At 47.9% G+C, this 15770-nt stretch overlaps 2 protein-coding genes across 3 annotated transcripts; both read left to right on the forward strand.

Moving 5' to 3' along the window:
• Positions 1-209: 209 nt before the first annotated feature.
• Positions 210-3992, forward strand: LOC134430654 (TLC domain-containing protein 5-like). Its single transcript, XM_063178474.1, has 3 exons — positions 210-253; positions 534-730; positions 2133-3992. Exons 2-3 carry the CDS (start codon positions 535-537, stop codon positions 2633-2635), a joined length of 699 nt encoding a protein of 232 aa, XP_063034544.1. The 5' UTR covers positions 210-253; position 534; the 3' UTR covers positions 2636-3992.
• A 4641-nt stretch (positions 3993-8633) lies between these two features.
• Positions 8634-14815, forward strand: LOC134430619 (TLC domain-containing protein 5-like). Of its 2 annotated transcripts, XM_063178411.1 has the most exons (4): positions 8634-9863; positions 11095-11882; positions 11949-12019; positions 12090-14815. In XM_063178411.1, exons 1-2 carry the CDS (start codon positions 9665-9667, stop codon positions 11631-11633), a joined length of 738 nt encoding a protein of 245 aa, XP_063034481.1. In that variant the 5' UTR covers positions 8634-9664; the 3' UTR covers positions 11634-11882; positions 11949-12019; positions 12090-14815. The 2 variants fall into 2 exon arrangements, with proteins under 2 accessions (XP_063034481.1, XP_063034480.1); XM_063178410.1 differs by having other exon boundaries at positions 11095-12019.
• The last annotated feature ends 955 nt before the right edge of the window (positions 14816-15770 follow it).

Consider the following 15770-nt stretch of genomic DNA (forward strand, 5'->3'; position numbering starts at 1 on the left):
GGGCGGACAGGGATGCTCGGAGCGGAGCTGCGAGCCCCGGGGCAGGGACAGCGGGGCAGGGACGGCGGGGATGCGGCGGAGCATCCTCGGGGGATGCGGCGGGGCGGGGCCGGGCCGGGCTGGGTGGGCAGGGCCGGGCAGGGCTGGGAAGGGCCGGGCAGGACGATAAAAAGCTCCCGGAGCTCCGGCACCGCCTCCCCGCCCGGGCAGCCCCAGCCGGGCGCAGGTGCCGGGAGCGCGGAGCCGGAGCGGGGTGAGGATTTGGGGTTTTGGGGGATCCCCGTGCTGGGATGGGGATGGGGTCTGGTCCCTCCCGCTGCCAAAGCGCCTCTGCCCTCGGAGGGAGGGTTGGGGTTGTGGTTTGTTTTCCCGCTGGGGAAATTTGGAGACGGCGCTCGCGGCAGGGGGACCGGGTTTGTTCTGCTTTTTGCGGGGTTTTTCCCCACGCTATCCGGGATTTCCGTGGGTGGGCTGGGTGCTCGGCATGGGCACGGCTCTCTGCCCTGCTGACGCTGTCCCTCCGTGCCCAGCAGGATGGTGCCCATCGCCCTGGAGGTGAGCTGCAGCTTTGCCGCCTGGCTGTGTCTCTACAGCTGCCTCTGCCGCTGGAACGGGCAGCGCTCCTGCAAGTGGAGCTGCCGCCTGGTGACCCTCCTGCACGGGCTCCTTGTCACCTGCCTCTCGGGCTACGTCCTGTTCCTGGATGGCCCCTGGCCCCTGACCCACGCAGGTATGGCTGGAATCTCACCCTCACCTGTGCTCACCTGCCACAGGTGCAGGAAGGGGATGATTTCCTCTCCTCTCACCGCTGTGTGTTTGGGGCCAAATTTTAATTCCATTGCTTCTTTTTCCACCACTTCTCACTGTTAATCCTTTTATTATTTTTTTTTTTTTTTGGCTAGTCCACGTACAAATTGAAAGTTTCCAGGTTGGCAGCTTGAGGTTATCGCAGCATCAGGTGTAGCGAGGCATGGAGAACAAAGTGCTCTCACATCTTGAAGGGTCCAATAACTCCTGAAATTCATCTGCAGGGTTTTGCTGTCCTTAAATCTCAGCTGCGGATGGAGATCTGGCTGTCCTCAAAGGCTGGAAGGAGAAAGGAAGCAGCGGTGGGGCAGGATGGGATGGGTGTGAAGGGGAAGCAGAACCAAATATTGGCACCTAATTCCTGGCACTACTTGGATAATGTTGGAAATTCAGGAGGAGAGAAGCACAGTCGACCTGTACTGATCTATAAAGCAGAAAAATAGAAAAAAGACTTAAATAAAACCCCAGGCTTATGCACACTTTCCATTCCAAGTTCACCAAACACCCCTCTCCAGATCCACGTGCAGGGCAGGATGGGGTGTGAAGGGGAAGCAGAACCAAATATTGGCACCTAATTCCTGGCACTACTTGGATAATGTTGGAAATTCAGGAGGAGAGAAGCACGATTGACCTGTACTGATCTATAAAGCAGAAAAATAGAAAATCTTAAAATAGAAAAATCTTAAATAAAACCCCCAAGCTTATGCACACCTTCCCTTGCAGGTTCACTGAATACCCCTCTCCAGATCCACGTGTGGGGCAGGCTGGGGCGTGAAGGGGAAGCAGAACCAAATAGTGCCACCTAATAGTGCCACCTGATTCAGGAAATTCAGGAGGATAAACACACAATCAACCTGTACTGATCTATAAAGCAGAAAAATAGAAAACCTTAAAACAGCCTGGGGTTTTATTTAAGATTTGTCTTTTACACACCTTCCATTGCAGGCTCACCAAACACCCCTCTCCAGATCCACCTAATAGTGCCAAATAATTCCTGGCACTTGGATAAGGCTGGAAATTCAGGGGGAGAGAAGCACAATTGACCTGTACTGGTTTATAAAGCAGAAAAATAGAAAATCTTAAAATAGAAAAATATTAAATAAAACCCTGAGCTTATGCACATCTTCCATTCCAGGTTCACCAAACACCCCTCTCCAGATCCACCTAACAGTGCCACCTAATTCCTGGCACTTGGATAAGGCTGGAAATTCAGGGGGAGAGAAGCACAATCGACCTGTACTGATCTATAAAGCAGAAAACTAGAAAACCTTAAAACAGCCTGGGGTTTTATTTAAGATTTTTCTTTTACACACCTTCCATTGCAGGCTCACCAAACACCCCTCTCCAGATCCACGTGCTCTCCCTGACCTTGGGCTACTTCATCTTTGACCTGGGCTGGTGCCTGTACTTCCAGACCGAGGGGGACCTGATGCTGCTCCACCACACGCTGAGCATCTGCGGCATGATCCTGGTGCTGGGGCTGGGCAAATCGGCCACGGAGGTGAACGCCGTGGTGTTTGTCAGCGAAATCACCAACCCCCTGCTCCAGACCCGCTGGTTCCTGCGGGAGATGGGCTCCTACCACACCGCCCTGGGCAAGCTGGTGGATTTCCTCTTCGTGCTGCTCTTCCTGGCGCTGCGCATCGGGGCGGGCGCGTGGATCGCGTACGGCATGGTGACGTCCCCAGAGCCCAACTGGCTGCTCAAGGCTGGGTGCCTGGCCATGTACGTGGTGTCCTTGGGGTTCATGGTTGAAATCTGTCGCTTTGTGAGGAGGAAATTGTGGAAAAAAGCCCCTTCTGTGGATGCACCATCCCGTCAGGAGTAGGAGCGCGCCTGTGGAAACTGCTTGGCTGCTCGTTAATGGGCTGTAGAGGATGATCCCCTGGCTGCTGGAGCTTGTTCCTGTGAAAAGAGCTCCTAAAATGACACAGAACTGACTTTCTGCTGCCCCTGGAGGAGATGGATCAGTGCTAGGAACGTGGACAAGCTGAGAGATTTGAGTGGGAACTGAGGAGCCTGGCACTGATTCCCTGAGTTCTCCAGCAACACCAGAGATTATCAACCTGCAACCAATAATTGCACAGTTTGTATGTTCTGTCCTCATTTCCAATGCAGAATAGAGAAAAATATGAAAAAAATCCCATTTTCCTGCCAGTGGGACTGGGTAAGGGGCAAAGGTTTACTGAACCTCACCCTCCTTAATAATCCTGGATTTGGACAATGTGTAAATACTCGAGCGAAAGATTCTGAACAAGACTGAAGTGCTTGCAGGGTGTAGTGGAGTTGTCCTTTGAGTGTGAAGTGATGGTACTTGAGGTGAGGCAGTGTTTTACCTCCTGTTGTTTTTAATGACACATTTCCTTTACTGCTTTTTTAACACTTCCACTGGGTGCTGATCTCAGAGCAGAGGGATTTCTCTGGGACTGACTCAGGCCCTCACAAACAAGAGTCAGGAATTAGAATTGTGCCAATAAACTCCACGAACAGGTGCTGGCCTGGGCTGGGATTGCTTAAGAAGAATAAAAGAATAATCAGGGTTTTTGTGGGAGAGGGAGGATAGTGAAGGTCCCCCTGGATGCTCTTTCTGTTCTGGGGTTGGCTCATTTTTAAGCCATTTCAGCTGAATTCATGGCAAATGAGTCAAAAGTGTGATTATTTCCAAGAATGTTTAGGCACCAGCAGGTCTCAGTGCATGGAACAGTTCTCTCATTTTCTTTACCTCTCAGAATCGTGTTCTGACCTTTTCCCTGGGGTTTTAATGTGAATTTCCCTCTGTTCAAGGCCACAGTTCAGATTTAGCTCCTCCAAAAGCCTCGCTGAGAGCTGAGAAGCGAAAGCAGAGGTGAGGCAGGGCAGCAGTGGGGACGCGGCTCCTGCACTGCCTTTATCTCGCTGAATTTGGCTCTGTTCAGGGCAGATACCAGCCTCTGGCTGGGGCTCCTCAAGGTGCCTGGAGAGATTAAAAAACAACCTGAAATAACCTCGCTTTGGGCACGTCCCCTGAAGGCACTGCCGCTGTGAACCCGGGCAAGTTCCTGGGCCGATGTTTTTTTTGGGACAGCAGGAGCCAGAGTGGCCTCCTGAGGTGTGGGCACCTGCCAGGCTCTCTCTGTTCCTTCCAAAACCTCCCCTGAGTCGTGGAACTTTATTCTAATAAAGTCATGTCTTCCTTTGAAAAAGAACCGATGGCCACGATGTTCTTTTGTTCTGGGTCTTGAGGGGAGGCTGAGGATGCCAAAGCCACTGGAGCGTTCTCTGTTCCCAGCTCAGGAACAGAGAGGGGCTGAGGAAATGAGCCCAGGCTGGAGCTGTGGGGCTCAGCTGGAGCTCAGGTTTGTGAGAAAGGCACCCACAACCTGCTTTGCCAATTAATCAGTGATGCAGAGGGATTGGGAGCCCCCAAACTGAGGGGTTTGTTCCCCATAAATTATAAAAATAATAATTTAAATTCTGGCCATGGCTTCTCCATCCCAGGGTGCTTCTGGTTTTTTCCCTGCCTCTCTGGTTTCACTGGGGCAGTGCCCAGTTCATAAGAATTGCAGGGTAATTGTGTTTTTTTTTTTTGAGAAGCAATCAAAAGCATCTTGGGGGTTATAAGATGCCCTAACTCACCACTGAGTGGCGGTTTCTGGTAGTTTCTGCTCCTGCTGGGCCAGGGCTCTGCTGTGTGGAGTTGAGGAGAGCCTGGATTGGCTTCCAATGAGAAAAAAACCTCTTCTTTCAACTCAAAAACAGTGCTGGAGAGTATCCCAGGGCACCCAGACTGCTTGTGTACAACCAGAGTTACCTGGGGAGGGTTGGTGTAAAATAAGTGCCCTGAGGTTCTCATCTGCCACATCTCACCTAAGGATAAGTTTAGTGCTGAACCCTCTAATGTGATGGTAGAAAATCACCCAGCTCCACTAGCCCACTGTATTTCTTATTTCAAATAATGTGATTTTTCATGCTTTTAATCTGTCAGATATCCCTGAGGGCTTTTATAGCCACAAAAGCTGAGTTTTAGTAACGTGCTGTTGAACTCCCAGGTGTCCAGCTCTTGTTTATTCCCAGTTTAATTGTGGACAAGGAGCTTCCCAGTGTGGGTAAGACAATAAATACATTCTGATAAGATAATAAGTACATCCTGTGATGCTTTTCAGTGCTGTGAGCTCTGGTTACAGCTCCAGGAGGGCAGAGGGAGGCTGTGGCTGCACTAAATGAGGCAGCAGCGTGCAAACAACCATCTGCAGAGGCTCCTGCCCTGAGCTGTTTTGCTGAACTCTGTTCATCCAGTGCAGCCCATTGAAATGGCTGACTCTGCACAAAGCAAACAGGAAATTTGGTGTATGAAGCTGCACCTCACTTCTGGTACAATCCACAGGGAGAGGGTTTCACTTGCTGCCTTGCACCTCACCGTGCAAAGTTTACAAAAAAAAAAAAAAAAAAAAATCCTGCACAATTTCTGTGTGTCCCGCGTCCTGCATGAAATGATCTGTGCCTTGGTAAAACTCTGAGTGCTCCTCTGTGAACATCTCTGGTTTTCTTCCTGGCTGCTCACAGGATCCCACGGTGCTTTGGGTTGGAAGGGACCTTAAAGATCATCTCATTTAATCCCAAAAATCCTGTTTCTAACCCAGGTTGCTCCCATCCATGGCCTTGGGCACTTCCAGAGCAGGCACAGCTTCTCTGGGAGTTCCCTCCTAGCTCCTCATCACCCTCACAGCCAAGAACTTTATTTTCCTAATATTCCACCTACCCATGCTCCTAATGTGAAAATGCCCTATAATCTCCTGTCTGTCCACGCTTTTCTTTTTCCTAAGCTAAATATCAAAGCAGCTCCATCTCAGGTGTTACTGAGGCTGCTGGAGGCCCAGCAAAGGTGAGGGAGGCACGATGAGACCTCAGATTTGTCAGAGAGGCAAATGCACTGTAAATGGTCACCAGGATGTGCTGAAATAGCAGGAGGATGAGCGTTTTGGAGCAGCAGGAGCCTGCACCCAGCCTGAACTGGAAAAGTAAGATCTGTATCTTGGTGAATACCCAGCTGAAAGCACTAATTATGAGAGCTGTAAAAGGCAGGTCAAACCACTCCCACCCTGTGCATTTCAAAAGGTAAAACTTGACGGGATGAAGGAAAAAACCAACCCTGCGTTTTTGGGCGTGAGAGGTTGTTTTGACTGTAACTCATGAAAGGCGGAGGAACTTTTGTAGCTGCTTTAGTGTCCCGCTTAAAGCCTGAGTCTGGGAATTTGGGATGTGGAAGGCAGCGGAGAGAATGGGCAGTGCTGAGTGCCTGCAGTGAGGAGAAGCACCAGGATGTGAATGGAGATGCCTGCCCTGCCAGGGAGCTCTGCAGAGGTTCTGTTCCCATCGGCAGTGAGGAGAGCCAAGGCTGGGCGTGCTCTGTGCTGCATCTCTGGGGCACACACAGGTGATTGCAGCGGGTGTGGCACCGGCTTCTGTGTCCCCGGGCTGCCCCGTGGGGACACGACCTGGGGTGGCAGCTGGGCTGAGTACCCAGGCTCTGGGTATTTTCACCTGGAGGAGACAATCTGGGGTCTGCAGCTTCCTCTGTGATCAGGGACAGGCTGGAGCTGTGCCAGTGGAGATTTAGGCTGGAAATCGGGAAAAGAGGGTGCTGTGTGACCGTGTTCACAGGGGTCTTAGGTTGAGGGAAGAGATGACAATCTGGCTCCATGTTTCAGAAAGCTGATTTATTATTTTATTATATATATTACATTAAAACTATACTAGAAGAATAGAAGAAAGGATTTCATCAGAAGGCTGGCTAAGAATAGAATAGGAAAGAATGATAATAAAAGCTTGTGTCTCGGACAGAGAGTCCGAGCCAGCTGACTGTGATTGGCCATTAATTAGAAACAACCACATGAGACCAATCCCAGATGCACCTGTTGCATTCCACAGCAGCAGATAACCATTGTTTACATTTTGTTCCTGAGGCCTCCCAGCTTCTCAGGAGGAAAAATCCCAAGGAAAGGGTTTTCCATAAAAGATGTCTGCGACAGTGCTGGGCACTGCCCAGGCTCCCCAGGGAATGGGCACTGCCCCAAGAGCCCCGGGAGCTTTGGGACACCGCTCCGAGGGACAGAGTGGGGTTGTCGGGGCGCAGGAGCAGGAGCTGGGCTTGGTGGATCCCTTCTAGCTGAGGGCACCGCAGGATGCAGCAGGGACGGCAGGGATGCGCGGCTTCCCCAGGGATGTGGGGATTCTCTGGGGTGTGCCCCTTCCCAGGGATGTGCGGGTTCCAGAGAATGCGCCCCTTTCCAGAGGTATGCGAGTTCCCAGGGATGCCCCTTCCCAGGGATGTTGTGTCGTCCCGGGAATGTGCGGATTCCCAGGGATGTGCCCCTTCCCAGGGATGCTCTGCGCTGCCGCGGGTCGCCTTCCCTGCCATCGTGCCGCCCCTATTCCCTCCTCCCGTCCCTCCTCCTCCTCCTCCTCCCCATCCCCGTCCCTGCGCTCCCTCCTCCCGGCCGCCAGGTGCCCCTCGGCCGCCGCCGCTCGCTCCGTGATCCGGGGCGGCTCCGGCGGCGCGGCCCGGCAGGTGGGTGCTGGGCAAGGGTCCTGTCCCCGTCCCCGTCCCTGTCCAGGTGCCATGGATGGGGCCGGGGCCGCTGCATCCCGCGGGTCCGGGGACGGGCCGGGAGTGCGCAGGCGGTGCCCGGGGCTGCGGTTCTGCTCTCGGTGCCGTCCGGGAGCTCCTCCATCTTCCCGCCGGGACTGAAAAAGATGTGGATAACGGGATAACGGGGCTGGGCTGGAGGTGCCCGTGTGGGTTTTAATCGTTTTCAGGGTGTTCTGCACACAGGGTTTTTAGGCATGTGTGTTTATTGTAGAGGCTGCTTTCATTCAGGGCCTCATTGCTGCCGGTGATACAAATTATATATATAGATATGTGGATATTAGATACATGGATACATAGATAATATAGATATTATATAATAGATATAGTATTATAATAATAATTGTATAGTGCATATATATAAAATTATATATGCATCTGTATTATAAATTATAATATAGATAGATATCTATATTATAATTTATAATTATAATATAGAGATATAATATTATAATATAATATAGATATTAGATAGGTGGATACCTAGATAATATAGATATTATATAATAGATATAGTATAATTATAATTATATATAATATATATTATATAATGTATATATTATGCATTATATATTATACATTATACATTATATATAATATATAATATATTATGTATAATATATTATATAGTATATATTATATATTATATATTATATATTATATATTATATATTATATATCATATATCATATGATATATATTATATATTATATAAATATTATATATCTAATATAAATATATTATGTATTATATAAATATATAAAATATATTATATATTATATATGTTATAATTATATGTTATATATAAAATTATATATCTATCTATATTATAAATTATAATATAGATAGATGTATAAATAATACATATTAGATACATAGATAATATAGGTATCATATAATAGATATTGTATAATATATACATATAATTATATATGTATCTGTCTATATTATAAATTATAATATAGATAGATACATAGATAAAAGATATTAGATACATAGCTACATAGATAATATAGATATTATATAATAGCTATAGTATATCTTATAATAGATATTATAGATAGTATCACATATTTTATTATGTATAGATACATAATAATATATGAGATAATACAAAATAATATATAGGGAAATACATAATTTTATGTGTGATTGCATGTTGTTCGTTAATTTATTGTGTCTATGTATATTATATAGAATTATTTGTTATTTATTATGTATGATTTTTTGTTATTTATTGTTCTATAATTATTGCTGCTTTTTAAATTATATTGGCCTTCCTAGCATCAGTCCCTTTTGTCACTTTTCCCTTCCTCATCTGCTCTGAGTCTGGAGCTGGAGCAGCAGGGATGTGAATGGCAATGCCTGCTCAGAGCAGTGATCCCATCCCTGTTTCACCTCCCCGTGTTCCCAAGGCCCATTGAAACATGATGGATTTGTTTACCCAGCCTGCAGTCATGCCTGGGAATGCTCCAACAGGCCCGACAGGAAGGTTGGGCTCTGCAGCTCTGACTCCTCATCCCGTGCAGTCCCTCTGGTGCTCCCCAGAGCTGGGCAGCAGCTTTGGCACGACTGGAAACTCCTGTACCCCAAAGCCTGACTCAGCTGCACTGCCCTGACTGCTCATTTCATGGGAAGGCATTGTATGAACACACTTCATGGGAAGGCACTGTATGAACGAGGTGTAGAATAGAGTAATGTGTATTTGGAAACTCCTGTATCCCAAAGCCTGACTCAGCTGCACTGCCCTGACTGCTCATTTCATGGGAAGGCATTGTATGAACAAATTTCGTGGGAAGGCATCGTATGAACGAGGTGTAGATTTAAGTAATGTGTGTTTGGAGGGTTTCAGCAACATCCACAAGTGTTTATGTGCTGTAGTTTTGTTCTGGCAATTTGTCTTTTGCTTGTTTGAGAGATTATTGCATAAAGGGAAGATGTATAAAAGAAATACTGCTGAAAAAGTGAATCTTTATAGGCATAGGTTCTTATTCTTTTGTATCCAAAAGATTGGAGGTTTTGGTGCTAGTAAGGATGAAATGAACCCCGCAGTGAGGAGAATAAAGTGGTTTTCACACAGAGAAAATGAGCCAGGAGCAAGCAGCTCCCTCAGGAGCAGCTCTGCACACTCAGGGCCGGGATGGTTATGGAGCAAAGCTGACACTGGCACAGGCTCTTCCTCCTGCTCACTCTGTCCTTCTGATCCCTCGTGTCCCGCTGTTCCCAGGCCAGGATGCTGTTCCCGCTGCCCCTGCGTGCAGCCTGCAGCCTGCTGGCCTGGTTCTGCCTCTACAAGTGGTTCTGCCACCGCTGCCGGCACCGGAGCCTCGAGTGGAGCTGCAGGCTGGTCACCCTGACCCACGGCATCCTGGCCACCTGCCTGTCCGCCTACATCGGCTTCATCGACGGCCCCTGGCCCCTCAGCCACCCAGGTGAGTGAGGAAATCAGTGATCCCACCTCCCCTGGGCCTCTCCTCAGTCCCCAGCCTGCTGGAGGGTTGGTGCCTGCAGTGATATCTCAGCCCCAAAGCAATGGAGAGCCTGGTACTGCATCTTGCTGTAGTAATGTTCCTCACTCAGGGTCACCAAATGTGGAATTTGCAGGCAGCCCCGACAAGGGAAGTGATGAGGAATCTTGACTCTATGTTTCAGAAGGATGATCTATTATTTTATTATATATATTATGTTAAAAGAAAATTATGTATTAAGAGTATGCTAAAAGAAAAGAGAAAGGAGATATCAGAAGGCTAGCAAGGAAAAGAATTGAATGATAATAAAATCTTGTGACTGACCAGAGAGTCCGAGACAACTGGACTGTGATTGGCCATTAATTAAAAACAACCACATGAGACCAATCACAGATCCGCCTGTTGCATCCCACAGCAGCAGATAACCATTGTTTACATTTCATTTCTGAGGTCTCTCAGCTTCTCAGGAGAAAATCCTAGCAAAAGGATTTTTCATAAAATCTGTCCATGACACTGCCCTTCCCCAGCTGCAGTTTGGCAGAGCGTGTGACCTCGTGTGTGGCCATTACGTGTGTGCAGCTGCCAGACTAACAACTGTGGCATTGTCACAGGGAGGTGACACCCCTGCCCCGTCTCACATCCTGCTGCCTCTGATTTATTAAAAATATGGATATCGATCTAGTACCAATATCCAAATGTGACAGACAAAAACTCTCTAACAATTTAGAGTTAGAAAGTGTGTGTTTATTGTGGGATAGCTCTCAAATACATGCCGCAATTTACAGGTGATTACAGAGTCCTTTTATCTATAAAAGTATTGAATACCCAAAATACAAATGCATATTCATAACTTTGGTACATCCCATTCTCAATATGGATATTGATCTATGGATTTTGATATCCAAAATCTATGGATTTTGATATCCATAGGTATCAATTCAATTCAAGTATTAAATACCCAAAATACAAATACATATTCATACCTTTGGTACACCAATATAAATTAGAAACAACCAACATGAGCCAATCACAGATGCACCTATTGCATTCCACAGCAGCAGATAACCATTGTTTGCATTTTGTTCCTGAGGCATCTCAGATTCTCTCAGGAGGAAAAATCCTAAGGAAAGGATTTTCCATAAAAGATGTCTGCGACACACCTCCACGCTTTAAATCTCTATTTTTTACCTTTCAGGCTCACCCAACACGACCCTTCAGGTGCACGGGCTGTGCCTTAGCTTGGGCTACTTCATTTTTGACCTGTGCTGGTGTGTGTACTTCCAGACGGAGGGTGCCCTGATGCTGGCCCACCACCTGGTCAGCATCGTGGGCATCGCCGCCTCCTTGGCGCTGGGCGAGTCGGCCGGCGACGTCAACGCCGTCATCTTCGGCAGCGAGATCACCAACCCGCTGCTGCAGGCCCGCTGGTTCCTCAAGGAGCTGGGCCGCTACCACACCTTGGCGGGCGACCTGGTGGATTTCCTCTTCGTGGTGCTCTTCACGGGCGTGCGCATCGGCGTGGGGGCCTGGCTGATGTACTGCGAGCTGGCCTCGCCCCGGCCCCGCTGGTACATCAAGCTGGGCGGGGTGGTCATGTACGTGGTGTCCTGGGTGTTCATGGTCAGCATCTGCCGCTTCGCCAGGAGGAAGAGCATCAGCAAGTACCAGGCCTGGAGGAGCCGCAGGAGCCGCGAGCTGGGCTGGAAAACCAACGGGCACCTCAAAGGGCACTGATGGAGGATGAGCAGAATTGCTCGAGTTCACGGGCTGGCAAGGAGGGGTTCGTGCCTGAAATGCTGCTGGAGGGAGAGGAGCCAACGCACGTTAGCAGATCTGGAGCCAAATTTATCCCTGGCCTAACTCCACTGAAAGCCATGGAGCTATGCCATGGATTCACTGGGCAGAGCTGGCACGGTGTGCACAGCCTGAACGAGGAGGGAAAGAAGAATTTATAGACTAACCATGGCTAGTCCAGCAGTTCAGGTGTAAATGGTGATGTGGAGGGAAAGAAGAATTTATAGACTAACCATAGCTAGTCCAGCAGTTCAGGTGTAAATGGTGATGTGGAGGGAAAGAAGGGCTAATTTTATAGACTAACCATGGCCAGTCCAGCACTGCAGGTGTAAATGGTGATGTGGAGGGAAAGAAGGGCTAATTTAATAGATTAATATGGCTAGTCCAGCAGTGCAGGTGTAAATAGTGATGTGTGTAGCCAGCTCCTTCAAATCTTGGAAGAGAGGAGGAGGTAACACTAGGTCTCCGTGTCCTGTGCAGTCTAGGCAGCTAGAGTTCTAGAGTTCTCACCAGAGTTTCATGCTGGTGGAGGAAGTGTTCTAGTGTTGCATCCAAGCTGGGATTCCTGGCTCTTCCACCATCTCGTTGGTGTGCACAGCCTGAACGAGGAGGGAAAGAAGGGCTAATTTATAGGTTAAACATGGCAAGTCCAGTAGTGCAGGTGTAAATAGTGATGTGCGTAGCCAGCTCCTTCAGGATCTTGGAAGAGAGAAGGAGGTAATGCTGGATTCTCCATGTCCTGTGCAGTGTAGGCAGCTAGAGTGGCTCTTCATGCTGGTAGAAGTGTTCCAGTGTTGCATCCAAGCTGGGATTCCTGGCTCTTCCACCACCTCGTTGTGTGACCTTGGGCAAGTCTCACAACTGGAACTCTGTGCCTCATTCCCCCTCTGTGACTTGGGGGAGATGGAGCTGCTCCATCTCTTATGCACTTTCAGATTTTTACTCGAGAGGTGCTATATGAAAAAAGTGATGGTTGTTATCTGTACTTGGTTCATCATTCCCGTGTTTCCCTTGGGAGAAACGACTTTGGTGGTCGAGCTAGAGCGAGACTCTAGAAAAATCAGTATTTTAGGTAGGTTGTTGTTTCCTACCCTTTCTAACTCCTTTCAATAACTTATTCATTAACTTATTAATAACTTATTTTCTGTAGTGTCCAGAACCTAGCTCTAATCAGCACTGCCTAATTACAGGACTAGGTGCTCTGTGAATACACCCAAAGACACAGACCCAGAAGGTAAAATTTTTCCTGATTTTTCCCTCTTCTTCCCTGACTGTTAAAACTCCCCTACAAACACTGCTTTTAGCTCCTTGGGTAACCAGCACACTCCACTTTGAGAAGCCCCATCAGGATTTGCCAGTCAGGGGTTTTCTTGCTGATGAGCCAAGCCCTGATTTTGTCTCCAGAACACCAAATTCTGGAGAATTCCCTCTGCCATGCCCCAAATCCAAATTGGGATTTCTGGTTGCCCAGAATCTGCCCTGTGGAAGCCACAGACTGACCTTGGCTCTCCTTCATCTGAACTGATGCCTTGACCCCTGGGCTTTGATTTCCCTCTGACTGGGTCTGAGTCACTTTATAAAAGTGAACATTTAGAGGGTCAGAGAGAATTATTTTACAGCTCAGTGAAGAAATGAGAGGCCCAGAATCTGATCTTTTTAAAGCAAAAAATTAACCTGCCTGTGAGAAAAATAAGCAATACTTATCCAGTCCCATTTGTAGGGAAAAACCATGCCCAGCTGGCAGCTCCTGGAGTTGATTTCATTGCACGTCCTTAAGCTGTTCCTTTGTTTTTGCTGCGATTTTGAGCATTTCCTTTGAGCCTCCAGTGCAGCTCAGGTGCCCCCTTTTGCTTGAGCCTTGCTTGCTGCAGCCAAAGACCTGAAGAAGCCCCAAAAAACCCCTTTAGATGAGCAGGGCCAACTGATGAGCTGGTCCTGGAGAGCAAATTTGACCCATCCAGCACTCTCAAGCCTTGGAAGGAGACCAGAAGGGCTGGTTGGGGCTTGCTTCTTTTTCCCAGCTCTGCTGCTCGGTTGAGCACATCCAGGAGCCTTTTTGCCTCAACTTAACCCACTTTGGGAAGTGGGTGCAGTCTTACCTACCTCATGGGGTGTTTCCATTCAGCACCAAGCCACCTTTGATGGATTCTGGGTGGTTTGTGTATAAAAGTTGCTTTGAGTGTTGTCACCTGAGCTGGGCACTTCCCAACATCCCAAAAGCAGGAGTGAGGTGTTTGGCAAAGGTGTTAAAGGGCAGGAGTCACAGGGAGTGAGCTGGACGTGCTCATAAAGGTCAGAAAAATATTATTTTAGTCTGCTTCATCCTCACAGGGAGCCCCAAGCTGAGGAAAAGGGGTTTGCTGGCTTTTCCCTGGTCAGGATTGCAGGAATCTGGAGCCAAAAGTGTCTCAGCCACTGGCCTGAGCAGGGAATGAGGGCTTGCAGCAGCATCTCCTGCAGAAATGCAGGGGAAAACAGGTCCTGGGGGTGAAAACAAACAGGTCCTGAGGGTGAAAGCAAACAGGTCCTGGGGGTGAAAACAGCCTGGTCCTTGCTGCTGAGCTGCCCACCATGAAGAGTTTCCACCAGCCCTGGTGGTTTGGGCTCTGAGTTTTGCTGAGGGTTGGGGTGCAGCTTTTTGGGGTCGCCTGCCCAGGTGGGTGAGGATGGCAGTGAATCTGTGAATCAACTGTTTGAAGAGATTTTGAAATACAATGGTTTGAGTTTGGGAAAGCAGAAAAGGTTTCCCCCCTTTTCTGAATGTGGTTGGAAGAAGGAGAGCACTGCTCAGCTCTGAGGCTTTGGGAAGTAAGCAAGGAAACAAAAGGACAATTAGAAATGGCTTTATGAGGCACAGCAAGGCCTCACAGCCCATTTAGTGGGCTCCAGCATAGATTTACAGGCCCAAAAGTACAAATTCCAAGCTGTGGAGCACAGGGTGGGACCTGTCCTCAGGCTAGTCCATAGTGGCTAGAGCAAACTGTGAGAGGAAACTGCAGAACTAGTGTGAAATAATAACTTGTGTCTGAATTACTGTGTAATAGCAACTAATGTTCCACCAGTGAATGGTGTAGATGCTTTGTATAATGTTTTATAAAAATAAAGATTATTTAACTACATGAGGAATTGGCTTTCTCTGCTTGGGTGCTGCTCTTAAGTCACGGGTTGCACTGGATGGTTCTGGAGGGCTTTTCAGAAAATCTTTTCAGCTTGAATCAAATATTCACTGGTTCAGAGGGATGGAGCAAAAATATTCCCTTTGTTTTCCATGCCCTGGATGCCATGGGAGAAGAATCTCCTGTGTTTCCACACTGTGATCCCTTCCCCAACCATAAATTAATATTATTGCCTAGCAAAGCCCTGTGCTGGTGTGTTGGTAAACAGCTTCTCTGCTTGCTGATGGCCACAGATCCAGCACACCAAAAGTCCTGGCTTCTATAAATAGTTAAGCCAATTTAGTTGTTTGCATGTAACCCTTAAGTCCAGCTTAAACCCCTCCAGCACTGGGGAGCAGCTGTGAGCAGCACTGAGCCCTCTGGAGGTGTTTTTTGTCTCAGAACCTCCAAGAATTTGTGCTGGGATTTTGTTGAACCTCTGAGGTGGCTCCAGAAGCAGAGAAGAAAGTACAGCAGAGTTCTGGAGCTTTGCTTCAGAGCTTCAATGTCTCACAGGTCTGGTGTCCTCAGAAGTGACGAGATCTGGCATTGTCAGTGGTCAGATGTGCTTTGTCTGTGGAAAGTGAGATCTGCCCCTCTACACCCAATTAATTTCATTCTTTATCATCCTTTTATTTCTTTACAGGCAACCCTGTGCCTGCCTTTTGCTTCTCCTGCTGGCCCTGCAGTCGAGCTTTGTAAAATTAACCTCCCTTATCAGTCCTCTGCCTTCTCTTTGTAGCTGAACTCCCTATTTCTACTTGAAAAAAATGGATTTTTTTGATATTCACAGCTTTATTCCCTTGCAGCAGTAGTCCAGGCACTGATGTAAGAGCAGCATTTTAAGTCTTTGAAATCTGCTTTTTCATTAATACCAGGGGGTTTGCCATGTCCAAAGAAGTCAATGCCCTCAAGTTCCAGG

The sequence above is a fragment of the Melospiza melodia genome, chromosome 29, assembly GCF_035770615.1.
Source record: "Melospiza melodia melodia isolate bMelMel2 chromosome 29, bMelMel2.pri, whole genome shotgun sequence".
Lineage (NCBI taxonomy): Eukaryota > Metazoa > Chordata > Aves > Passeriformes > Passerellidae > Melospiza > Melospiza melodia.

Coding starts and splice junctions, on each gene's coding strand:
- LOC134430654 (XM_063178474.1), top strand. CDS start 535: ATGGTGCCCATCGCCCTGGAGGTGAGCTGCAGCTTTGCCGCCTGGCTG. Junction 731..2,132: donor CTGGCCCCTGACCCACGCAG/GTATGGCTGGAA, acceptor CTTCCATTGCAG/GCTCACCAAACACCCCTCTC.
- LOC134430619 (XM_063178410.1), top strand. CDS start 9,665: ATGCTGTTCCCGCTGCCCCTGCGTGCAGCCTGCAGCCTGCTGGCCTGG. Junction 9,864..11,094: donor CTGGCCCCTCAGCCACCCAG/GTGAGTGAGGAA, acceptor TTTACCTTTCAG/GCTCACCCAACACGACCCTT.